Source organism: Neofelis nebulosa, chromosome 5, assembly GCF_028018385.1.
Source record: "Neofelis nebulosa isolate mNeoNeb1 chromosome 5, mNeoNeb1.pri, whole genome shotgun sequence".
NCBI classification, from domain to species: Eukaryota; Metazoa; Chordata; class Mammalia; order Carnivora; family Felidae; genus Neofelis; species Neofelis nebulosa.
Genome location: NC_080786.1, coordinates 1,353,597 through 1,378,705, shown reverse-complemented (window position 1 = coordinate 1,378,705; position 25,109 = coordinate 1,353,597). Strand labels below are relative to the sequence as shown.

The 25,109-nt window shown below is 42.0% G+C and overlaps 1 protein-coding gene and 1 long non-coding RNA gene across 5 annotated transcripts in view; one reads left to right on the top strand and one right to left on the bottom strand.

The window, feature by feature from the left end:
- The first annotated feature begins 16 nt into the window (after positions 1–16).
- SNRK (SNF related kinase) overlaps positions 17–25,109 on the top strand; it is a 60,295-nt gene continuing 35,202 nt past the window's right edge. The window contains exons 1-4 of one of the 4 annotated variants that reach the window (XM_058729208.1): positions 17–144; positions 3,319–3,368; positions 18,462–18,587; positions 18,683–19,156. In XM_058729208.1, coding sequence (XP_058585191.1) covers positions 18,515–18,587; positions 18,683–19,156 — 547 coding nt within the window. In that variant the 5' untranslated portion in view covers positions 17–144; positions 3,319–3,368; positions 18,462–18,514. Of the gene's footprint in view, positions 145–3,318; positions 3,369–15,118; positions 15,181–18,461; positions 19,157–25,109 lie in introns of all 4 variants that reach the window. The other 3 variants (XM_058729206.1, XM_058729207.1, XM_058729205.1) reach the window with 3 other exon arrangements.
- On the bottom strand, positions 21,403–24,065 carry LOC131511537 (uncharacterized). Its single transcript, XR_009261560.1, has 2 exons — positions 23,784–24,065; positions 21,403–23,275 (listed from the first exon to the last, which is right to left on the bottom strand). It is a non-coding gene; the product is annotated as an uncharacterized LOC131511537 (long non-coding RNA).

Below are 25,109 nucleotides of genomic sequence, written 5' to 3'. Positions count from 1 at the left end.
GCAGGCGCAGCTCGGCCCCACCTCCTCCCCGCGCCCGGCCGCCCGCTCGGTATTATGATTTGCGCTGGGTGCGGGGATTCGGCGGCCGGGAGGGAGTCGTCGGCGCCGCGGCCGCTGCAGACGGACGCCTTGCTGCCGGCTGAGGTAGGGACAAGCGCGGAGTGCGGTCGGGCGCGGCGGCCGTGGACCGGGGGTGCGGGCTGGCCTCCGCCGCCTGGTAGCCTGCGCCGTCGCCGGGCTGGACGTCCGGGCCGGGGCGCCCGCCGCAGGCGGAAAGTAAGTTGCGCGCTCCGCGCTTCCCGCGCCGGCCGCAGCGCGGGCCCGGGAGGACGCGGAGCCCCGACTGCGGCGGCCCGAGTCCGCGCGGCGGCGGCGGCGGCGCGGCCTGGCGGCGGGGCGGCGGCGGCGGCGGGCCCGGCGGGAGCCGGCACTGCGGCGGCCGGCCGCGGGCTCCCGGAGGCCCTGCCCTTGCGGCCGCGGCCGGATTGCGGCACCTCGGGAGGCGCCCGCATCCCGCGCCCCGCCCCGAGCCGGCCGAGTGCGGCGCCGCGGGGCCCCGCGCCCCGGCCGGGCTCCCCGCGCCTGGGTTCTCTCGTGGGGCGTGTGTTCTCGGAATGTGTTTCCTTTTTCAAACGAATCTGGAAATCTGGCCGCAGCAAGGGGCTTCCTTGGTAAAACTGCAGGCTTACAATAGAATGGGGATATTGTTGTCTGTAGAGAAAGGGCATCGGGGTAAGGAAGGAGGAGCAGTGCCCTTCCCAGGGGAGAGCGAGAATTTTTTTTTTTTTTCTTTTTTTCTTTTTCCCGGATTGGGAGAGCAATCCGTTCTTTACCGTAGTCATCGCCTGTTGAATTCTTTCTGGACCATTTTGCAAAAACCTTCCTGCCTTTAACTTGGACTTGGGATCTAGGAAAGTGACAGTCTGTTTTCCTGGTTGGGGTTGGGGGGAGGGCAGTGGGGGGTTCTTGGAGCTGTGCTGTTCCTGACAGTTGGACCAGGTACAATCAGATAGCTTCTTGGCGAGATCGGTTTCACGCTCAGTATTTGGGGAGAATTTAGCAGTAGGGTTCTTTATCGAGGTTTGAGGATATAGGACCTTTCAAATTGTCAGGTTACTTTTTTTCTCTTTTATAAAATTGAGTGCATTCTCAGTCTTAGGAGCGGGTGGTAAAGCTGATTTAATGCGTTTCCCATCTTACCAGGTTTTAAGGTGAAGCATGGCTTACAAGTGATGGAACTGCAGATGTTGAGTATCCTGCTGAATTTTCACTACATTTCTTTCAAACATCAGACGCTTCAGCTGAATTTTCACTAAATTTCTTTCAAACATCAGATGCTTCAGTTCGGGTTCCTTGTACTGGGTTGGGACACTGTGTCTCAAATCAGTCTAATTTATCAGAATGTGTATTAGTGTGCTTTAAAGCCAGGAGCTGTCAAGGTTTATGTAATCAACTTATTAATTTATGATCTTATTACATTGCTTTCCAGATTTATAAAACCATTCCCTTAAGGAAATCTGTCTCCAATGTCTGCTTAAATATTTCTCTTGGAATTGGATTCCTGAGGAGGAATGCACTGTACAAGTGGTGATTTAAGCATACTAATTAGACAAGTTTCTGTAAAAAAAAAAAGAAAAAGAAAAATAAGTATTGATTCTTTTATCTGACTATTGTATTGTCCCTATTTGGAAAATAGATGACATTCCCATTTTACAGAACTAGAAATGAAATTACATGACATTCCCAAGGTCACATATTGAAGCAGTGTAGTAACTGAAAAATTAAGTGCATGGTTCTAACTTTTCTTACATCTTCAAGGTTTTCTAGGCAGGGAACTTTGAGTGTCACCTTTGTCTTTTTTAAATCTGCACAGTGCTTATATTATTTTAGGCACAGAAATGATTCTCACCCTATTAATTTTTCACTATTAAGAGTAAACTTTTCAGTATTGTTGCAGTAAGTTCCATTAGTTTAAAACATACAAGAACTCAGAAGTTATCCTAATTTTTATTTTTCTAGAACAGAAATATAAATTGGACTTTATATTCAGATTTGAAATCCCATATTCCTAAAAGGAAGGTTTTTATATGTCCTTAGTAAAGTTGAGGGGCTTTCATGATACTTTTACTGGTCACAGGAAATAGTCTTTATCTAACCCTTACTGTGGGTGTTGGTTTCTGTCATACAGAAAGTGAAACTAAATGGGAAAGAAGTTACTTGTTTTTGGAGATAATTAAACAGCCATGGCTCTAGGTATTGATATAAATAAGGCCTGGTGTCTTCCCTGTAGCAGCTTGTCTGGGCCTAAGAGCTCAGTAGCTGCCCAGGAAGAAAAGGGCACAAGTGAACTTGCCGCATGATCAGAATTTTAGGAATTAAAAACATAGATGAGGAACTTGCCCTGTTTTAACTGCATGCACGCTGTTTGCTTAACTAGAAGACAGAGTTTTTAACCAAGATGCTTTTCTAATAAAACTGTTCTTCATAATTTAGGTATTTGTATGTGTGTGCAGGTAAATTCTTAGAGCAACTTAGGTGGAAAAGTTACTTGAGTAGATTCTGGAAGTCTTGAAGATAAGCTTAACCTATGCTATGTTCACGGCACCTTTGCATGCTTATTTTCGCAGCCCTGGGTTCTGGGCAGCAATATAAAATTGAGTAAAAACCGGTTCCTGCCTTTGGGAGCTTACAGGCTGTCAGGGCCACTGAAGTCAACGCTAACAATAGGATCCAACGACTGCTGTGCCGAGGCTTAGGCACAGCTCTGTAGAAGCACAAAGGTGGGAGCAAGGAACAATCTGACTTGGGAAGGCTTCACGGAGGAGGCGACGGTGAACTGGTCCTGAGGGACAGGTAGAGATCCCAGGCAGAGAAAAGGGGAGGGTGCTCAGAAGGTTCAGGGAGGATGAAAAGATGAGGTGGAGTGGTGGAGGAAGAACTGAGATCCGAGTGGGTGAAAGGGAGTGGAGGTAAAGACAGTTCTGGTTTTAAAGAATATGAAAAGGAAGGGAGAAGCGTGGGCCAGGAGCTTTAGGCATGGAGAGGGAAGGGTTTTGGTCTTTTGTTTTTGTTCAGAAACAGCTGGTGTAAAATCTCTCCGGCTTAATAGCCTCGCAAGGCACTGGAAGTGTGTTGTCTGCTCTGGCTGATCTGGAGCTTCGTTATTCGCACTGGATTGTTTCCTCATCTGTTTTTCTGCACATCTGCCCTGGGCTGAGGCCTCCTGTCCCGTGGGAAACCATTTCTTGCCGGTGGTAGGGGAGGAGCCTGTCTAAAAGCCGTACCTTCCCTGAACATTTATTTCTCTGCTGCTTCCAGAACCTCCTGAGATCCTGCTTTGGCACCTCCAGCACTTGGCCTCTGCTCAGGTAGGCTCTTCCTTGGACAGACCAGGCTGCTTTGTCTCTCCTACCTGCACCCTCCAAAGTGCTGCCACGTGGCTGTACCATGGCAGTTACTTCAGAGTCCGTCACAGACCCTGTGCTGCGATTTTTAGGTTCTGCAGCGTCTCTAGGCCCAAAACAGGATTGGGCCTATCTAAATACCCCCTCGGCTGTGTATTGGCCTGGAAATGTCATGTAGGTTATCAAGTCTGTGCTCCAGAAGCGTGGGTTACAGGTCGTAGAAACGGTCAGATCATAGGCTCCCTGGGGCTCAGGGTCTCCTTGTCGACATGCAGTTATTTTTCTCAAACTGAGAAGACTCAGCTTCTGGAAGGCAGAGACCACTTCTTTGATTTCAGCATCCCCAGACCGAAGTAATGCCTCATGCATAGTCCGTGTACCCAAGTGGTGTCTTGATGAAAAAACTTCAAAACTCCAAACTTCAGTTTGTTGGGTTTTATCATCCTGGTAACAGCCATTGTAATACAGCTGGGCTAAATTTAAATTGTTTTTCCATCATAGAATTTGGGAGCTGAGGGCACGTCTTCACTTGGTACCAGCATGTAGTACATGCTCAGGAAATGTTTGTTCCCGTCCTGCGCGTTTCCCGTCTGAGTGAATGGCACCACTTCTGCTACCACTGTCCGCCAGAGCCGTTCCGGATTTCCCTCTTGGCTTCCCCTCGCCCCACGCATTGAGCGCTTGGCTTCTGCTTCCTGAGTGGGTCTCCTCCGTTACATCCTCATCATCACTGCCCGCATATTGGCGGCCTCCGTGTGTAGGTCAGTAAGCGATCATTTGCCTGGAGACGTTTTCAGTAGTCCCCCCAGCTGTAGTCTCGCCCTGCCAGTCTGGTCGTCACTTTGCTGCCAGAGTGGTTTGTGTAACTGTCATCTCTGATTGTCGTTCCCCTGTGCAGGATTCTTCTTTGGCTTCTTAGTGCCAGCTTTCGTTTGTTCACTTAATAGTATGAATCTCTCTCTTTTGGGTAGATGCTATACTGGGCAGGCCCTGGAATGCAGACCGGAATAAAATGGACGTGGGCCTTAACACGGACTGAAGTTCTCATTTAGCTGAGTGGAGACACAGATGGTTACTCACATAATCACCTGAGTAATTATAACTGCAGTTGTGATAAGGGCCCTGATGGGAAAGGAATGGCACTGTGAGAGGGCACGGGAGCTGGTGTGTGGGGGTGTGCAGAGGGCAAGGACACGCTCAGGAGGGTTGACCTTAAGCTGGGCCCTGAAGCACGGTAAGGGCACACCAGACTTGAGGAACCGCGGCTGATTTGCTTGGAATACGAGGCCTTTTGGGTATCTGGCCCCTGCCTACCTGTCTGATCTCATCTCCTATGCTCTGCATGCATTATTGCCCCGGTCACAGTAAGCTCTCTGAGGTTTCTCTTCTGAAAAGCCTCTTCCCCGTCATCACCAATTTCACTTCTTAGCTCAGATGAGAAAATGAATGTCTCTGAGACGCCTCCTGAATGAACTCTCCAAGGTAGCTTTTGGGAAAGGGACGCCTCTTGTAGCCTATCTGTCCCTGTAAGAGATTGCACACACCTTGTGGCAGTGATCTTCCTGGTATGTGCAGTAGAGGCGTCTAGTTAGGGGGGTAACTCGGGCCTGTTAGGGGATATCAAAAGAAGGGGGGAGCTAAGCATATAACCCCTCTCAGATGTCAGAGTCTCCTGGGAGGAAGGCCAGTTCTGAAAAGTTGGAGGAAAAACAGTGGGTGATTTTGATCCTACTCACATCCTGCTAATATGTGTTATCCCACTTAACCTTCATAATAACTGTCCAAGGTGGTGATTATCTTTGTTTTATAGATTGAGATGTACCTATTCATAGAAGTTGAGTAACTTCCTGGGCTCCAGATTCTGTGGTACTCTTTCTGTTGCTATGATGCCGTTGCTCACATCTGCTGAATAAATGAATTTTGATCATTGTTAAAGTGCACCTCTGTGGTGAGGATTATAAGAAAGGTTGACCGGGGCGCCTGGGTGGTTCAGTCGGTTACGTGTCCGACTTCGGCTCAGGTCACACGGCCCGCGACTTCGAGCCCCACATTGGGCTCTGTGCTGACAGCTCAGAACCTGCTTCACATTCTGTGTCTCCCTCACTCTCTGCCCCTCCCCAGCTCACGCTCTGTCTCTCCCCTTGAAAAATAAATCATTAAAAAAAAAAAAAAGGTTGACCATGTGGTAGTTTGAAATGTTGAAATTTAGGATACCCTCCCAGCTCTTCTCTGATGTTCCTCCTGCTCTGTGTACACACCTCTTAGGCCAGTATATTGTCTTTATATTGCATAGCTAGGGGGAAATGTTTGAATAATAAACTGGGTTGAATACGTATTCATCCGGGGTGCCTGGGTGGCTCAGTCCGTTAAGCATCCGACCTTGGTCCAGGTCATGATCTCACGGTTCGTGGGTTCGAGCCCCACGTCAGGCTCTGTACTGACAGCTCAGAGCCTGGAGCCTGCTTCGGATTCTGTGTCTCCCTCTCTGTCTCTTTGCCCCTCCCTAGCAGTCTCTCTCTCTCTCTCTCTGTCAGAAATAAACTTTAAAAAAAGATTTTAAAAAATACATATTCATTTGTGTTGGTTTTTCTTTATTAGATTATGTTTTAGATAATGTAGGTTTTGCTCTTGCAGCGTAACTTACCTAGATAAAGTTCATTTCAGATTTAGGACGATATACTAACGAATATTCACGGAGAGATTATGAAGCTGGAGCGTACTGTTCATGGATCTCTTTTTAAAATAGTCAGAGGGGCGCCTGGGTGGCGCAGTCGGTTAAGCGTCCGACTTCAGCCAGGTCACGATCTCGCGGTCCGTGAGTTCGAGCCCCGCGTCAGGCTCTGGGCTGATGGCTCGGAGCCTGGAGCCTGTTTCCGATTCTGTGTCTCCCTCTCTCTCTGCCCCTCCCCCGTTCATGCTCTGTCTCTCTCTGTCCCAAAAATAAAAATAAAAAACATTAAAAAAAAAAAAAAATAGTCATAATACTCTATAGCCTTTTATATAACAGTGGACAAAAGCTGGGGCGCCTGGGTGGCGCAGTCGGTTAAGCGTCCGACTTCAGCCAGGTCACGATCTCGCGGTCCGTGAGTTCGAGCCCCGCGTCAGGCTCTGGGCCGATGGCTCGGAGCCTGGAGCCTGTTTCCGATTCTGTGTCTCCCTCTCTCTCTGCCCCTCCCCCGTTCATGCTCTGTCTCTCTCTGTCCCAAAAATAAATAAAAAATGTTGGAAAAAAAAAAAAATTAAAAAAAAACAGTGGACAAAAGCAGAGTGATTGAATTTTAAAGTAAAGTTTGGCTTTCTGTTTTACCTCATTTTCTGCAAGTGAAACAGTTCTCTCGTTATTGGCGTAAAGTATTATGTGTACTAAAGAAAATGTGGAGTGAGAATATTCATTCAGTCTCCATTTCAGGGCTTGATTTTGTCCTTTGCTCTCCTGTTTTATGGGTATTTGCTAATCCTCTTTCAAAGGAAAATGCTTTTTCAGAAACAAATGGAGAGAATGTAATTTGCAAAGTATATTAAAATTGCGTTTCGGAAAGGATACAATTTTTAAGCAGAAAAGAGAACCTCCTAAATTTATCTGAATTACTTATTTTGTGTTGGCTGTTCTGTGCCACTGGCTGTTCTTGCCATCGCAAAATTGTGTGTAAACTCTAAGGTGAAGTTATTTTTAAGGTGCCATTCCAGTTTTACATGATCAGTAAATATCTCAGTCTGTCTTTTGAATAGTTATTTGCCTGTAATTTCATTTCTTAAAAAGAAGTTTCAAGAAGTCTGTAATGGAATTATTTGTTAATGATGTTTATTAGCTAAGTCTTTGGTGATGTTAGGGAATTTCCTCCATTTAATTGATTGCCGGGCTAGGTAAGTAGCTTAGCATATCAGAATTAGAGGAATGCGAGAAATAGCAAAATAGATTTCTTTTATTTTTTTACTTTTTTAAGTGTCTGGTTTTTTTTTTTGTTTTTTTTTTGTTTTTAAATTTTTTTTTTTCAACGTTTTTTATTTTTATTTTTGGGACAGAGAGAAACAGAGCATGAACGGGGGAGGGACAGAGAGAGAGGGAGACACAGAATCGGAAACAGGCTCCAGGCTCCGAGCCATCAGCCCAGAGCCTGACGCGGGGCTCGAACTCACGGACCGCGAGATCGTGACCTGGCTGAAGTCGGACGCTTAACCGACTGCGCCACCCAGGCGCCCCTTAAGTGTCTGTTTTATTTTTGAGAGAGAAAGCACGTCCACACGTCCACACATGAGTGGGGGAGGGGCAGAGAGAGAGAGGGAGACAGAAGATCTGAAGCCGGTTCTGTGCTGACAGCAGAGAGCCAGATTCGGAGCTTGAACTCACCAACTGGGAGATCATGACCTGAGCCGAAGTTGGACACTCGACCGACTGAGCTACTCAGCCACCCCCAAATAGACTTATTTTGGAATTAGGAAGGCCTGGGTAAAAGGGACGTCTTGTATTGTTGCAGGAAAAAATGGAGGACCCAAGAGTCAGTGGAACCTGGAGTCCAACCTAGGCAGCTCTTTCCTGGGTGTAGGACTGGGGCAAAGAAGTCCTTTTCTTCTTTGGTCCTGCTTTCTCATCTGTAAAAATGGGTGTGATATTTCTATGACATTGCTGATTGTGAGGAATAAGTGATGAAACAAATGTGGAGTCCACTACCTACATAGATCCCCAGAAATGACATGGTTTACTCTTTTTGAGACCTGCATTATTACAAACCTGGCATTCTAAAAGGAGCAGTTGTGGCAGTTAAAGACATTTTTAAAATTTGAAATGAAACAAAGTCAACTGTGGTTTTGTTATGGGACGGGACTCCTATCTGTATAATCGTAATTAGGTTAGTAGTAGATTTTTGGGCTGGTAGTAGGGTTGATAATGAGAGATCTGATCGGAGTCAAAACAAAAACTGCTGTTTTATCGAACTGTAAAGTGGACAGTGAGCTTTTAGAATTGGTTTCAATCCTCCAATGACCTTATTTGTGTGTTGCTTTCACGTTACTATCTAGAGTTTTACTCTTGTGGGCAGACCTCTTATCAGCTCTGTGGTTAGAAGCTGCGTCTGTGCACTTTTAACTCTTTAGTGACACTTTAACGAAACAAGTGTAATTCAAAGATAGATATATGGTGAATTATTGAGTATGGCAAGTTTTCCATGAGTTTTGAGGAAGTCAGAGTTCATCACAGTTGCCCAAATGGTAAGCCATTAGGTATTTCTCAGGATCAGCCTTCTTAACCCTGCTGACTTACCTCACGTCTACCCCAAATCATAACTGCACCCAAGCTGATACTGTCCTTTCTGAAACCAGCCGTATGCACGCTCTGCTGTTTCCTTCCCCCAGTTTCGAGAATGGTGTTCCACTGCTCCCTGTTCAAGGATAAGCTCTGGTCTGTGGGCTGCCCTGTCTTTGGGATCCTGCCTTCTTGGAGTCCTCTACTCTTCCTTTGGCACGCCTCACCCAGACTAACCTGTGTAGTTATTTATCTTTTTATATGTAGATAACTTATTTGTAAAATTGTAAAGGATACTGTGTTATGTCCTACACAATTAGGGCTCAAATATTTGCTAATGAAAATAGGCTCAGCGTTCCTCTTCTTTCCTCAGCCTGAAGGAATTGCATACCTTGTCCCGCAAGGGAAGCAAAATCTTTCCTTGAATATGTCTTGTTTATTAAGATGACATAAATAGATTTTGGACACTATGTTTTTAGGGGAATTAGTCTTTTCATAGATCTTCGTGGAAAAGTAAATTGGATAATTGTTTACAAAAAAGTAAAAATTAACATTTTTTATATAATGTTTATTTTTTTATTTTTGAGAGAGAGACAGAGACAGACAGAGACAGAGGAGGGGAAGTGTGGGAGGGGCAGAGAGAGAGGGAGAAACAGAATCCGAAGCAGGCTCCAGGCTCCAGGCTCCAGGCTCCAGGCTCCAGGCTCCAAGCTGTCAGCACAGAGCCTGATGCGTGGCTCAAACTCATGGACTGTGAGATCATGACCTGAGCTCAGGAGTCGGATGCTCAACCGACTGAGCCACCCAGGAGCCTCCCCAAAAGTCAAAATTTTAATAACCTCTGTCTTTTTTAGGTTATAAAAGCAGCACACACTCACTGCCAAAAATTTGAAAAGAACAGAAAAACATAAAGAGAAAAAAATTCTGTAATCTTACCATCTTAACATTTTGGTATTTTTAAAATATATATGCAGACAAATTATACGCTTAAAAAATTGAGATCATATGCCATGAAATTTGGCATATGAATTTTCTTACTTAACATTTTATTGTGAGAATTTCCCATGAGATTAAATAGCCTGAAAATATGACTGCATAGTGTTAATGTTAGGTATACTGTGATTTATTTAATTGTTTTCTTACTGTAGACCTTTAGGTTATTTAATTTTTTTGCATACATAAATATCATTGAACATTGTTAACTGTAAAGATTTTCAACATCTTCTTTCCTTTAAAATGTGTATCTAGTAGTGAGATTATCAAATCAAGAGTATTATTTTAAGGTTCTTGATATATGTTTTACCACATTGCTTTTCAGAAATCAGATAATTTGCAGGCTTAACAATGTAGAAGCATCTCAAATGATTCAGTCTTTTTTTTTTTTAATGTTTATTTTCGAGAGAGGGAGGGAGAGAGAGGGGCAGAACATGAGTGGGGGAGGGGCAGAGAGGGAGAAAGAGAGGAAGACATAGAATCCAAAGCAGGCTCCAGGCTCTGGGTTGTCAGCACGGAGCCCGACGTGGGGCTCGAACCCATGAACTGCGAGGTCATGACCTGAGCCGAAGCGGATACTGAACTGATTGAGCCACCCAGGCGCCCTTCAAATGATTAAGTCTTTTAAGCAAAAGTGAAATGTTAGAGACCAGTATTTTTGTTTATAGATTAGTTTACTTTTTTCTGTTCCAGTATTCTTTTGTGACCATTTTTTTTTTTAATGAGCGTCTTCATCATGATATCAGCAAGGAAAGAAAAAGATGACAGGATTTTGACAGCATTAATAAAAATTTGGAAGAGAGATTTAGATTACTAAGTTTTTAAATTCTCCCAACTTCCACTTTCATTGTTTTCCTGGCAACAAGGAGTAATTGTGAGTTGCCTTTATTTATTTTGGAGTAACTTTTACATACCAGCTTTCGCTTAAGTCACTATGTGTTATGTGAGCACTTTTATACCAGGCTGTCACCAGAAATGGTGACACACTTAGCATTTTTCATCATTTTAACAAGAGGCAGATTCCGTTTCGGAATTTGGAACTTACTGTCTGCACTGCTGGTCCGAGTTTTGTGGCTTGAATGTTAACCCCTTCCTCTTTGCAAATAGTACTACTCTATATCAGCTAATAAATTGCCTGACTACTGGGTACATTAAAATTCCTTGATGTGGGGCGCCTGGGTGGCGCAGTCGGTTAAGCGTCCGACTTCAGCCAGGTCACGATCTCACGGTCCGTGAGTTCGAGCCCCGCGTCAGGCTCTGGGCTGATGGCTCAGAGCCTGGAGCCTGTTTCCAATTCTGTGTCTCCCTCTCTCTCTGTCCCTCCCCCGTTCATGCTCTGTCTCTCTCTGTCCCAAAAAATAAAATAAACGTTGAAAAAAAAAAAAAAAATTCCTTGATGTATCCTGGGCCATTGCTTGTTTCACTTAGGGAAAGTAAAATTACGTAAGTCAGTGCTTCCTGAGATCGATCTGCACTGGTGACCCAGTCACTGCCTGAAGAGCAGAGCAGTCCTTTTAGCCCGCCGGTCCTAGTCACCTCAGTTGCCCCTGAGGTGTCCGTTAAAAGTGACCACTTGGAAGAAAACTTGCAGAATAGTAGGCGGTTACCTTCCCTTGGAAAATACTTTCCTAGACATTTGGAGGTATAATTTTGCCTGCTTGGACATTTCTGATAATAAATAATTTAACCTTTGAATTTATAGTTCTATCTCGAGTCCATCCGGTGAGTGCAGACTGGTGACCACATAATGCTACGTGAGAACCATGTGGTAATATCAAGCTGATCAGTGAAAAACTCTGGATCCTTCCATAACTAAGGACCTCTTGACCTATTTGTGATTTCTTCATCTTTGATTTATGGCTTATATCGGTAACTCCCAGGAGGAGGAGCGCTATTCTAGAAATGTGGAATATTGTTTACTTTGGACAAACGGAACGGCAGTGGCAACTGCGTGTAGAGTTGTGTTTATTTTGCTTGACCTGGGGGTTACTGACATTCTCAGAGGATTTAGTCTACTCTCTTCAGCCTATGCCATTTTTGTTACGGGTATCTTTGAAATTGTAGCAGTGAGATCAGTGTGGTGGTATTCATCGAGAGTCAGTTCTCCACTTACGTTAATTTTTCTATAAACACACAGGTTAGCCTAGTATTTTCCGTGAGGAGAAATTATACTTTTCATTTTTGGTATCTATAAAAGATACCGGATGATTTTCGTATGTAACGAGCTCAAATGCAGTTTTAGTGTGGCTTTGCGAAACTCATCTTTCAGTTATCTGTATTAGAGGGAGAGCATTGGTACGGATCTTTTTTTTTTTTTTAAGCATTGAATTTGGGAGGTTTTTGTGCATGTAACTGCTGGTGGTCTGCTTTTAGGAGGAAATTTACAATATCCCAAGTAAAATGGGGAGAGGCAGTAGAAGTAGCCTAGTTCACGCATGTGGCCCTTTCATTTCCACTCCCCTGCTTATGCCACGGGTGGCGGTGTTCAGTGTGCCGTTTGTCCTCCCCTCTCCTGGTGGGGGGAGGTGTGAGTAGTGTGTCCGTGTATCTGTTTGACATACAGACCACACTGTAGTGGTGGTGATGTCCATGCAAATCTCCAGTCTAAGAGTGAATTTGACCAGCCAAGCAGGGTGCCTTCCAAATGACAGTAGGTTGAACAGAGCCTGGTTCTACAACTGTTTGCAGCAGCTTGCAAAATGTGTGCCGGGCCACCCACACTTCCTTCCTCTTCTCCAGCCACGCCCGCACACTTCGGTTTGCTTCTCTTTAGCTGGGAGAACATCGGTATATTCTTGCAACATGTACTGGTGGTTGTTTCTCAAACATGAATCTCCATATTAGAAACGCTCTGAGGCTAGTTGGCCTGTTTCATTCTGGTCCAGCCCGGTTATGTGCATGTGGAAGCATACGCTAAGTAAGACTGCTTTAGAAGGGCCCCATTTAGTGGTCTTGCTGTTTTAAAAGATATCATCTTTATTATGTAGTCGTTAAAAATATTGACGTAGAAGAATTCAGTGCGGTGGGAAAATACTCATTATATAAAGTAGAGGAAAAAGTTGTGAGACTTCACATCTAGTATCTTAGCTTTGTAAGAAGCATAGGTATGAAGAATATATACTCAAAGATGAAGAGAGGTCATCCTGGATGAAAGTATAAGGTGAATGGGGGCGCCTGGGTGCTTCAGCCGGTTAAGCGTCCAACTCTTGGTTTCGGCTCAGGTCATGATCTCACGGTGAGTTTAAGCCTGTGTTGGGCTCTGTGCTGGGAGTGTGGAACCTGCTTAGGATTCTCTCCCTCCCTCTCTTTCTGCACCTCCCCTGCTCTCTCGCTCTCTCTCTCTCTCAAGATAAATAAACTTAAAAGAAATTAAATTTAAAAAAGAAAGTATAAGGTGATTTTTTTCTTCCTATGTTGTGCTTTTCTGCATTTTCCAAATTTTCTAAAGTGAATTTTTATCAACTTGTAGAGAGAAATACTTTTAAGATGGTTGTAAACCTCTCTCTCTCTTTGTGTCTGTCTGTATTATTCCATTTTATAAAAAAAATTTGTTCCTTGGCATATATTATACTTAGAAAATAATTTGAACGGCTTTGTACCAAACTGCTAACAGAGATTGTCTCAGACAGTAGAAAATTGGATGATTTGTAAGAAAAAATTCTTTTTGTCAGTTTATATGTTCTAATTGTATTTTTCCCTATATTGTACAGATATTTCTTTCATAACTTCATAATTGAAGCAAAATATTAAAAGGAAAGTGCTATGTCAAGTGAAAAAAGTAGGTTCCAAGATATAAAGTTATGTGTAGAATGATCACACCTTTGAAAACAAAGAAGAAACTGTATAAATATTTGCAGAAAGATTGCCAAAATGTTAATGGCGCTGATCTTTAGTGGTAGAACTACGGATGCCTTTTAATTCTTCCTGCTTCCTAGTCTATATGTTCTAGATTCTCTGTAAGAATATATTACTTTCGGGGAAAAAAATGTAAAGGAACATTTAGTTCTTTTTGAAAGGGTAGACTTGAAAGAAGGTCCTCTTGATATTTCAAAAGCAAATACTTAGATTTTGTGGGATTTTTTTGGAAAAATTATCAGACTTTGAGGCCCAACTAGAGATACTGTTTTCTTTGCATTACAGTCTTACATCCATCATTTTCAGTTTAATATGTTTTAGGAAACTGGACAGCTCTGTAAATTCATTCTCTCGCGGTAGGGTGGAACAGTAAAAGCTTTTCTATTTGGACAAAGGAGAACACCATCGTTTCAATAATGGTGGTGGTGGTGGTAGCTAGTGTTTACTGCTTCCTCTGTGTCAGGCTTAATTGCAAACCTTTTTGCTGTACTAACTCACTTAATTCTCCCCACAACCTGTGAACTTGTACTCTTACTACTAACATTTTCTGATGGGGAAACTGATCATACAGGGAGGTCAGGTTTTGTTCAGGGCCCATGGCGACTGGTATAGGGGAGCTGGGTTTCAGATCCAGTCCTCGGCGCTCCGAGCCAGTGTTCGGCCACGCTGGACTACCACACTGCCTTGCCTAGAGGCTGGATGAGACGGGCTGGTGGAGAGAGGGAAGCAAGGGTAATGGCAGGAGCTGCCGTATCCTTCTTGGAGCTGAAGGAGCAGGTAAGCGTTCCAGGGTTTACCTGTCTCTAGACGAGGCCCTAAGTGTGAGCTTAAGGGTTACCTGGATGCTCACCTTTGGTGTGTTGTGTAAATCGCCTTGGCCTAGTGTGAATGCTTAGGCCTTTCAGTATTTGTGGGATATTTCAGTGTTGTGGAGAGCACCGTGAGGCACCTCAGCCAGTATGCCACAGCCTTAGCTATCAGCGCCCTGTGTTCATAGTGATAGTTTCTTTTTTCCTATCGAATGGAAAGCCTCCGTGTGAAGGTGTTTTGTGTGTTCCCAGGTGCTGGCATTATAATTGATTTCTGCTGGCCTGCTAGAAGATTGTATGTTGTGAAGGTCGCCCTCTTTGGCTGTTGGAGTGAGCGTTTCATGATCCGGCAGGGGCTCCTGCAGGCAGGCTGGGCTTGGAAACCAGGCGGGGCAGGATTGGAACTGCCTCCTGCTGCTTACTGGGCAAGTCAAGCCTCATTGTGCCTAGCTTGCGGGCTCTTGGTTTTGATTCAGTGAAATGTGGATTTGGAGCCTGTTACCCAGGAAGCATTTAGAAAATGGTGAATTCAGTGTTTATTATTATTACTTCCTCCTCCTTCTAGTAGCATCTGTCTGACCTGGCCGCCTGGAACAATCTCTGTTTATGTGTGCACTGTTAAATTTCTGTTTCCTCAAGATTCTTTGAATGGGTTGTAATTCACAGAGGGGAGAAAGATCCTGGGATGCTGGGTCACTAAAGACATACTTGCCATTTTTATGTCTGTCTGGATCCAGCCTTAGAATGTGTATTTTGACTCTAAGCAAAGTTAAAACAAGTAGAACTAAACTCAAATCTCCTTCTGTGTTTTCCTTTAGGAAAAAGAAGCAACTCACAAAACACAGTGGTAACAAGGATTATTCAGTATGCGGTTTGTAGGGTGTGTCCTGGAGCCATTAGAGGCACCTGCACTCTGTATAAGCCACCTCTTAACATTCAGCGTTGATGTTCAGCATGACTTTCAGGCCCTGCAAGGTCCTCAAAGATCAAAAAACAATGTAGTTACTTCCTGTGCGAACACAAAATGTACTTGATGGTTGGGTTGCCCAGTAGGCTAGTACTTAAAGAGGTGATCAGTAACGAGGATGTTTTTCCTTTCAACCTTCAGTTAATCATAATGTCCTGGTGTTTGGTAAACCGCTGTGGTTTCATAGACACTGTGTGTACGAAACGAATTACAAAAAGAGTACATTCCTTGGTAGTGAAAATGATTATTCTTTCACTACAAGGTAGCCTCATCATGAAGAGACCCTGTTAGATTCTTTCCCGTGAACTTGCTAGTGGATTAAAAACTATTTTCATTGTACCCTTTTGCTGGCACAGTTCTGGGAAGAGAAACTGCAGAGTGTTAATTGTAATTGTTTCTGGGTGTCAGAGACTCTGAAAAACTACTTTTTCCCCCCCTCATTTACATACACATTTATTACTTTTGTAACAAGACAAAGTGAATGACCTAATTAATTTAAGTAAAATTTAATTTAAATTCAAATTTATTTCTAAAATCTGATTTATATGCCATTTAACAAGAATACATCTAAACTAAAGGGATGAGAAAAACAAATATTATATCACTTGAGGGCAGCCTAAAAGTTGTTTTGAAAGCTTAAGTTGCATTTGCCAGCTTGTAACTTAATAGACTGAGGTAGAACTTTAAGAATAATTACTGCCCTTATAATTAATCAAAATTAAAGATACAAAGATAGTTTTCTGCCCCCTGGAGTTAGCTTAGAGTTGCTATTTTTGAAAATTAAATATGCCTGAATTAAACTTTCTTTGGGGGAACTACTGTCCAAATAAAGCAACATCTTTCCACTTGGATTTTCCTGTTAATCTTGTCATTAAAATTATTAGCTTATATGACAAGATAATACACAGTATAGAAGAAATTTGCTTTTTCTCCAACACCTGTATGTAGTACTGTTGGTTTCTTATTTTTAAAATCTTTATAGAATAAACGGGATTAATCATTTAGATTGCAGAAACAGTGTAGATAGTGGTTAAAAGCACAGATTTTGATGTCAGGTGGTCCTGGGTTTGAATCCTAGTCTTGCATACGGACCTGGTAGACTATGCTAAGTGACTGACCATTTCTGTGCCTCAAAATGGGGCTAATAATCCCTATCTCTGAGGGCATTTGTAAGGATTAAATGAGGATGATGTAAAGAATTTGGTATATGAGTGAGATATTATACTTACTCAGTGGTAACTTATATTTATTATTATGGTAATTACTAAAATATAAAAAACATATTAATAAACATACTGACAGCTAATATAGATATTTGAGGGTGGCTCCAGATAGGTGTTTCAGATAATTTCAGTTTGCATGTGGGAATGACTTTATGCCTCTTTTATAGTTGGTACTTTAACTCTCCAGATACTACCCTAAGCATAACATCATTTAGTGTGATTAAATGTTTATAAAGAACGTGGGCTTTGAAATAAGAACAGTTTGAATCATAGTTGCAGCACTTTGATTCATTTTACACAAATACGTATAATAGGTTTTTAATGTTCGCTTTTCTTCTGTTCTTTTAAGCAAAAACGAGATTGAAAGAATGTAATGCTAGTGCTTTTAAAAAAAACACCTTGTTCTATGTACGATTTACTTTTTTGGGATGTTTTCATCTAAGTGGGAGTAAATGATGTAACTACTGTTCTTAATAAAACAACTGGAAACATGAAAGTATATACTGGGAGCATTAGAAGAGACTTTGCAGAGGGGAAGGGTTGTATGCACTCATGGGAGAGAGCTAGTCTTGGGAGATGGCTGTATTCCTCATTGGATTTTATAATAATTCTATTAAATTTTGGTCAGAAAAAATAATAGTGGGAGTTGAATTTGTGAGATTTAAAGTGATAATTTGTATGATTTTATACATTTGTTTTTCTGAAGGTCATTTATAAGAGCTGATTTCTGTATTTAGAGTTTACATAATAAAGGTTTAGAATTTTAAATGCCATGTGAGATATGGTCTTTAAAACCAAAGGATCTTTAAGATGGTTTAAGAATGCATCCTTGTTTGGGGTGCCTGAGTAGCTCAGTCAGTTAAGCATCCGACTTCGACTCAGGTCATCATCTCCCAGTTTGTGAGTCCGAGCTCCGCGTTGGGCTCTGTGCTGACAGCTCAGATCCTGGAGCCTGCTTCGGATTCTGTGTCTCCTCCTCTCTCTGCCCCTCCCCTGCTCATGCTCTGTCTCTCTCTGTCTCTCAGTAATAAATAAACGTTAAAAAAAAAAATTAAAAAAAAATGCATGCTTGTTTGTTTTTGAAATATAAACAGATTGTGGTGAGTTTGGTTTGACAGTTTGAAGACTGTGATAGAGGCATAACTGATAAGTACAAAGAGCGAGTACCAGTCAGCAAACATTTATTAAGCACCTACTGTGTGTCAGTTGCCATTCTAGGCACTAGTGACGCAAGAGCAAACAATTGGCATGTAAACATTTTGCAAAGAAGTTGAATTTCAAAATGTAACAAAATATTGACTACCTGTTATATGTAAAACACTGTTTAGGGGAGGGGAGGGTAGAAGGAAAAAAATAGAACCTTAGAGTTCTCAAGAACCTTACGGTCTTAGGAGGGAAATGGTGTATACGAAAATCTGTAGAATAAGACCTCGTGGGCTGGTGGTGTCCAAGCTGCTGTGGAGGTAACGGAGAAGGGAAGGGAATTCCAGCTGGAATTCTAACTAGAGGAGGCTTCACTAAAGGGATTTTTTTGGTACTTACAGGAAATAGTGCTAGTTTTGGAATAACAGGAAAAAGTTGTTGGGTTTCTGTCCAAATGTTTATTCTGTTTTCCCTTTGGTCAATTCTTGCCTTGTTTTTTAAGACACTAATTGAAATTACTTTGGGGGAAAATTTTTTTTAAACATAGTGTATCAAACTTGCCAGGTTTCTTATTTCTGACATCACCAAAAACTTGTTTCAACAAATCAGTTTTTTTTTTCAGTTTGCAAAATTTAATATGGTATTTAAATTCTCAGCCTTTGTAATATAAACCCAAAATATGTAAACAGGTTGTTATATGGCCCTTACTCATTTTATGTCTCAATTTATTTACTTCAGGCTTCTCTTAAAAAAAAAAAAAAAAAAAAAAGGAAACTATAAAAGGAAAAGCTACAGAAACTTAATTTTGTTTCTTCTCTTATTTTGTAGGTGTCCGTGGCGACACTGAAAATGAATTCCTTATTTTCACCAAATATTCTTATATGAGAAGATCCATTTTGAACAGTCTATATATTTTTTCTTCTGTTGGACCAGCATGGCAGGATTCAAGCGAGGGTATGATGGAAAGATTGCTGGATTATATGATCTGGATAAAACCTTGGGTCGAGGTCATTTTGCAGTGGTTAAACTTGCCAGGCACGTCTTTACAGGTGAAAAAGTAGCAGTCAAAGTTATTGACAAGACAAAGTTGGACACTCTAGCCACTGGTCATCTTTTCCAAGAAGTGAGATGCATGAAACTAGTGCAGCATCCCAACATCGTACGCCTGTATGAAGTTATTGACACCCAGACCAAACTCTATCTTATTCTGGAACTTGGAGATGGAGGAGACATGTTCGATTACATAATGAAACACGAAGAGGGACTTAATGAAGATTTGGCCAAGAAGTACTTTGCTCAGATCGTTCATGCTATATCTTATTGCCATAAACTCCATGTGGTTCACAGAGACTTAAAACCAGAGAATGTAGTCTTCTTCGAAAAACAAGGTCTTGTAAAGTTGACAGACTTTGGTTTCAGCAACAAATTTCAACCAGGGAAGAAGCTCACAACAAGCTGTGGATCTCTTGCGTATTCTGCTCCAGAAATTCTGCTTGGTGATGAATATGATGCACCCGCAGTAGGTAGGTAACCTTCCTCCAATGTTTGCCCACTTGAATTCCACCAGCTAGAGAATGGTTGCTGTTTATCTGAAAATAATTTCTTAAGGGACTTTCTTAAATGTGTCTTAATTAACAGATTAGGTTTCATGAATGCCGTGTATTCCTAAAGCTGGCAGTTAGTTTTACCCCTTATGTGGCAAACGTCTAAGTATATTTGTCAGCACAGAGAAAAATGAGTAAGTTCTCATTTAAGGTAACCATCACCTGCTCACTGTAATTCGTTTGAACGTCTGAGTACATTTCCTATCTTCTTAGATCCTTCTGGTAGTCCCCCTAGTCTGCTCCTTCCTGGACATATCCCTTAACACTCATTGAGACTCATATTGGAAAAGTACTGTGAATGCTACAGTACATTATGAAGAATTTGGGCATGGGGATCTTTTATTAATTGTGATCTTGAAGAGTGTACTCGATCTCTCTCTGCTTCATTTCCTCATCCATAGAGTAGAATTGAATCAGATAGAGGTATTGTATCCTGTGTTACCTTGTTTACTTTTCACAGCGACCGACCGGTGTGGTGGTTATTGTCTGTTTCATTGTATAGGACAGGAAATTGACATACAGACATCTGCTCTATGGTGGATTCCAGAATTTTGGTAGCCCTTTGCATTGCCACCTACCCTCTCTTCACTCCAAAACGTTGTGTTCTCTCTTGTCCTGAGTTATCTATTCCGGGTGGAAGTGTTTGCTCCTTTTCATCTTGTGGCAGTGTTGTCCCTTTGGGATTGTATCTGCTTTGAAAGTCATGTAGGAATTTAGGAATTTATTCTTAATTTTTAACAAGTTGTTAAGCTGAAGGTGTGGTCAGCTTTTACAATGTTTAGTTTAATCTTGGAATAATAATGCCCTAATATTACATGTACATGATATCTCACTTCTTAGGAGTCTTCCGTTTGCATTCTGATCATTTGAAATGCAGGTTATGGAAGATTAAAGGCACACATTGAAGAGTACCAATTTTATACTGAATATTCTGTACACCAAAATACTGCTTTTCGTCTTAGATTTCTGTGTCCTATAAAAGAAAGGGTTGTTGAATGGTTCCTGCCCACCGCAGATAACAAGGCTTCACCGAAACCTTTCATTAGGATATTTGAGTCAGAGATTTTTGATTAATGGAGCAGGTCTCGTCAGAAAATGAAGCCAAGAATTTACAGAAGAGGAAGCATAAATGTCTGAACATGGAAATGATGATGTTCAACCTCAGTAATAATCAGGGAAAATAAAAGCCTGATAAGATACTATCCATACTTTTCACATTGGGAAAAACTAATGTCAGCCCAAACCAAGTGTAGATAACACTATAGATCTTCAGGAAATCTAACTAGTACTACGTAGAAGACAGTTATCTACTAAAGTTAAAGAAGTACACAATCCTGAGACCCAGCACTTCTCTTCCTGTGTACACACCCTTAGAGATGCTCTCACTCATGTGCACAGATTTTCAGAGAATGTTTTTAACAGCATTATTGAGTATTCATCAGCAGGGGAATACATTGTTTGATATTCATGTGATGGAATTCTATATATTGGTGAAGATTAATGAACCATGGATGTCATCATGGCGGTAGTTCACAAACATTTAAGAAAAGCAAATTTGTAAGAATACTGATAGTATTACAACATTTATATCAAAGTTTAAAACATATGAAGCAGTATTATGTACTGTTCAGGGGTGCATGCACATGTAGTAAAGCTCTGAAGAATGCATGAGGTTACACGAGGGGCAGGCATATCTAGAAGGTGATGTTTATTTTCTAATTTGGATGGTGGGTACACAGGTATTCACTATAATCTTCTTGTTTTTTTCCTTATATCTTCAATCTTGCCTTAAAAAAACTTTTAAAAAGTTTTTAAAAAGGGAAAGGAGAGTGGGAGGATGCCTACAACTGCACTTGTTTTCTATGTCATTACTTTTTCTTTCGTTGCTACTAATTTTTTCCATGATCTTTCAGTTTCCCTTTGTTTTCTTTTCTACTGTCTTCAGTTGAAAGCTTTTTTTCTTCATTGTTCTGATTTCTAACATTTAAGGTTGTGTGTTGCTCTCTCCTGCAATCTCTGGTAACATCCTGAGGATTTCACTCTCTGGTCATTGTTTTTCATTGCTGAAGTTTATCTTTACTGTTTTATTTCTTACTTAACCCAGAGGTTCTTTTTTTCTTTTTTAATTCAAAGTAGATAGATTTATGTTTCTTTTTAGCTGTTTGGTTTTTAACTTCTAATTTTAGTACATGGCAGTCAGTAGTCTACATTGCAACCTTACTGGTTTTTGCTTCGGGGAGTATTTTTAGATTTTCTGTGTGGCTTAATACATAGTGATTTTTGGTGACTATTTTTAGCATATACAAAGTTTTTGTACATAATTCAAGTTGCTAATTGTATAATTTGTTCCTCTGTGTCAGGTTTTTATTCTGATGTTATATTCTGAGAGAATTATACTAGTTCCCTACTCTAATCTGAATTTTGTATTTTAATCAATTTTTGCTTTTAGATGTTATTTTCTAGCTGTGTAAAGTATGTAAATTTCTATAATTTATTTTGCATAATGACCTATACCTTTTATCAATATGTAACTGTGTTTATTGCCATAGATTCTATTTTGTCATTTTGTTTTAGGATGTATTGGCGTCTGCCCTTAATGTTCAGAGTTAGTCAGTATCCTATCATTCCCTCTGACCTGCGAACAAGAACTATATGTAGTTTGTAGTACCTTTTACAGATTTTTAGTTTGCTTTTATTACTAATATATACTTTTTCTGGTTCAGTAATGCTTCAAGAGCGGATGAAGACTCTGGGCATATCTTAAAATTGTGTTCCTAAGCATCTTTAATTATTCCTTTTTTTGACCTAACTTAGTACATGCGAAGAACATTTCAAAATCCAGTGTGAATTTAAAAGTGCCTAGCCGGTCTATCTGAAAAGCATTGCCTTATCTTGTGACAAAGTGGATCAGTAAAACATGAATTGAGATATTCTTGACTGTTAATTTATGTGCTACCTATAGCGTGTGCAGTATACCAGTTTTTGGGAATCTTGCGTGGCGTATTCAAGCCAAGAGTTGTGGTTTAACTAGAAGCCACATTGAATGTACTCGGGACAGCCTGTTCCTTCCTCTGCTTCAGTGCCATGAAGAAATGTGTCCACATACTCCCTCCTACAAGAGTCTTTTTTAGACAATTTGGGAAATGGGCAGCCACCGGAACTGTGATTGTAGCATTATGTGTATAATAATGTGTAAATATTTTCTTTGAAAACTTTAAAAAAAATCAGTCCTTACTGTACACGTCGTACAACCTAAGGTGTAATATCTTTGTGATAGAACTTTGAAGTTAGTCCAGAAGGGCATAAATCAAAAATTTTCTCTTTGGTTTATCTAAATCTGCTATTATAGTTTGTTGTGAATTGATAACTCCTTGCTTTTATTTCAGATTTCTTCCAGAAAAGCTGTTAATGTATTTGCTTTTACAGTCCCTCCCCAGGTGCACCAAATCTGAGGGGGTATAATTTCATTTTTCCTGCTCAAAGTTACGATTTATTAGAGACAGATGCTTTAGTAATGTTTCTGTGTTTTCCGACTTGCACTTTCTCTTCCCAGAGTCAGACTGTGGTTAAATTTTTATTACCTACTCTTAAAATTTGCCATTTGGACCGTGAGCCCTGATGGATTATAGATTAGAAGACCTTGGCTTGTGTCACAGAGTTTAGGCCTGAGTGTAGAGTTTGAGATTATGCATTTTTAAGGGATCATTTGTGCCTTTTTTATGCATAGGGAAGTAAGTTTGGTCTGTTTAAAGCACCATCTTGTCTTATTTAAAAAGGTAAATATAAAACCTGCCTACATGGTACGTATCCAGCATGAACCACACTGCCTCCTTGGGTCCAGGCGGCCGCATGCGGTGTTCAGTTGTATGGAAGTGAAAGACGTATCCTTAGAAACGTGGTGCACACCTTCGACAATCCAGCTGTCGAGTGCAGGTCACATATTCTGAAAGATACCTTTTACAGAGCATACCATCACCACTTGTCACGTAAAACCAAAAGAAGAAACTCCTTTCCTAAACTTTCTGAAGTTCCGTGTGCCTATGAAACAAATGACAGTTATTTCAGAGATCATAGGTAAAAATTGATCCGCCACGAACCCTATGTAAACGAAAGCACTTTACAGTATTAGCTCTGTATGCACGACGTGCTGGCTTTACAGTGTGACTGTTGTATAATTATGTATTTAGGGAAGAGCCGTTCTGTGCTTTGAGTAAAATCTTTTGAGTTTTATAAATAAGCTACTCTAGAACTTAATATTTGTAATAAAGATTCTTGAGCACGACATGTTATAGGTAGTATAATCTATAGGTACCGTACGTAGGGGTTTTTTAGGCTAACTCAACCGTTGATTTTTTTTTAACGAGAGGCCTGAAAAATGTGATTAAAATGACAGATGTCCTTTAATGTCTTCCCTACTGCATTTTTAGCTCTGGTGCTTATTGTTCTCACTGTGTTATAAGATTCAGATAAAGTGAAGTATATATTGATGCCACTTTCTAGTATAATTTGCTAGTGGTAAGATCTAAATTGGTGGTTCTCTACTCACCACTGGTAAATTTCACCTGGAGCAGACTTTTCAAAAACAAGCAAACCTTGCCAGGGCCCCGCCCTAGAGATTCTGGTTCAGATAGTCTTGGGTGAGGCCCTTATCCAGAAGCTTCTGTGAGATTCTGATGTGCATCCAGCCTTGTCTACTTATGGTTTAAAATCGTAGGATCAAATGTTTTAGGTTATTAGTGGAAAAATAGACTCCCAACATTTTAATTCTCATATGCTTTAAGGAATAAGTGTTCAGGAAAAAACATGTTTACATCTCTTCAGTTTCAAACATTTTTTTTTTTAATTTTTTTTTTTTTTAACATTTATTTATTTTTGAGACAGAGAGAGACAGAGCATGAACGGGGGAGGGGCAGAGAGAGAGGGAGACACAGAATCGGAAGCAGGCTCCAGGCTCTGGGCCATCAGCCCAGAGCCTGACGCGGGGCTCGAACTCACGGACTGCAAGATCGTGACCTGAGCTGAAGTCGGACGCTCAACCGACTGAGCCACCCAGGTGCCCCAGTTTCAAACATTTTTAACAAGAACATAAAATTCTTCTTTTGATATTGATAGTTGAGCTTAAACTTCTCTCGTTCGCCTCCCTCTGCCCCATTTCAATCACACCTTGTGCTTATTTGGGGCTAAGTAAGTGAAAACCAAATTTCAGGTCCTTTGGAAATCTTTTCTGATGTTGTTCCCGCGCCTGGAACCTCAGGCTGGACACCCGTGCCTTTCCCGTTGGGAGCCGGGAGACCGTCCTGCTTGTTCCCCTCCCGCTGCCCTTCCCAGAGCTTCTTGGCACGTGTCCCCTGGCCTCGTGCAGGTCGGGAGGTTCCCTCGCTGCCTCGTTCGAAACCATGTTCTTCGTCCGGAAGATTTGTAGCACCTGGAACTCTTCTCAGGGCCCTGGCTGCCGACTGACGGGCCTCGGGTTTGGTGTCGTTTGGTTTTCCGTGGGCCTCGGGCCCCTCTTACTCCTTCCCTGTCACAGCGTGTGTGCAAAGGCAGAGGCGTGCGGGGCTCGTCATCGCAGGTGCCGCTAGGGGAGAGAGACGCCGGAAGTTACGGTCGCCCGCTCTTCGCCCTCGAGCCCGACCTCGAGTCTTCGGGCTCTTGGCGTGAGGAGGTGGGGGCCGGGCCGACCGGGCGACTCCGTGCGTCTTCGGAAGGAGAGAGAAGGCCGGGATGTCGGAGGCCGCCTTCCCGTCATTTGTTCCTGCCGCCGGTTTCCGGACGTTGACGGTTCCGGGAGGGAGGAGGCCCCGGGTCTTTGGGCGCCAAGAGCCGGCACTTGCAGCGGGGACCGGCTGGAAGGGGGCGCCGTGCCGGGGAC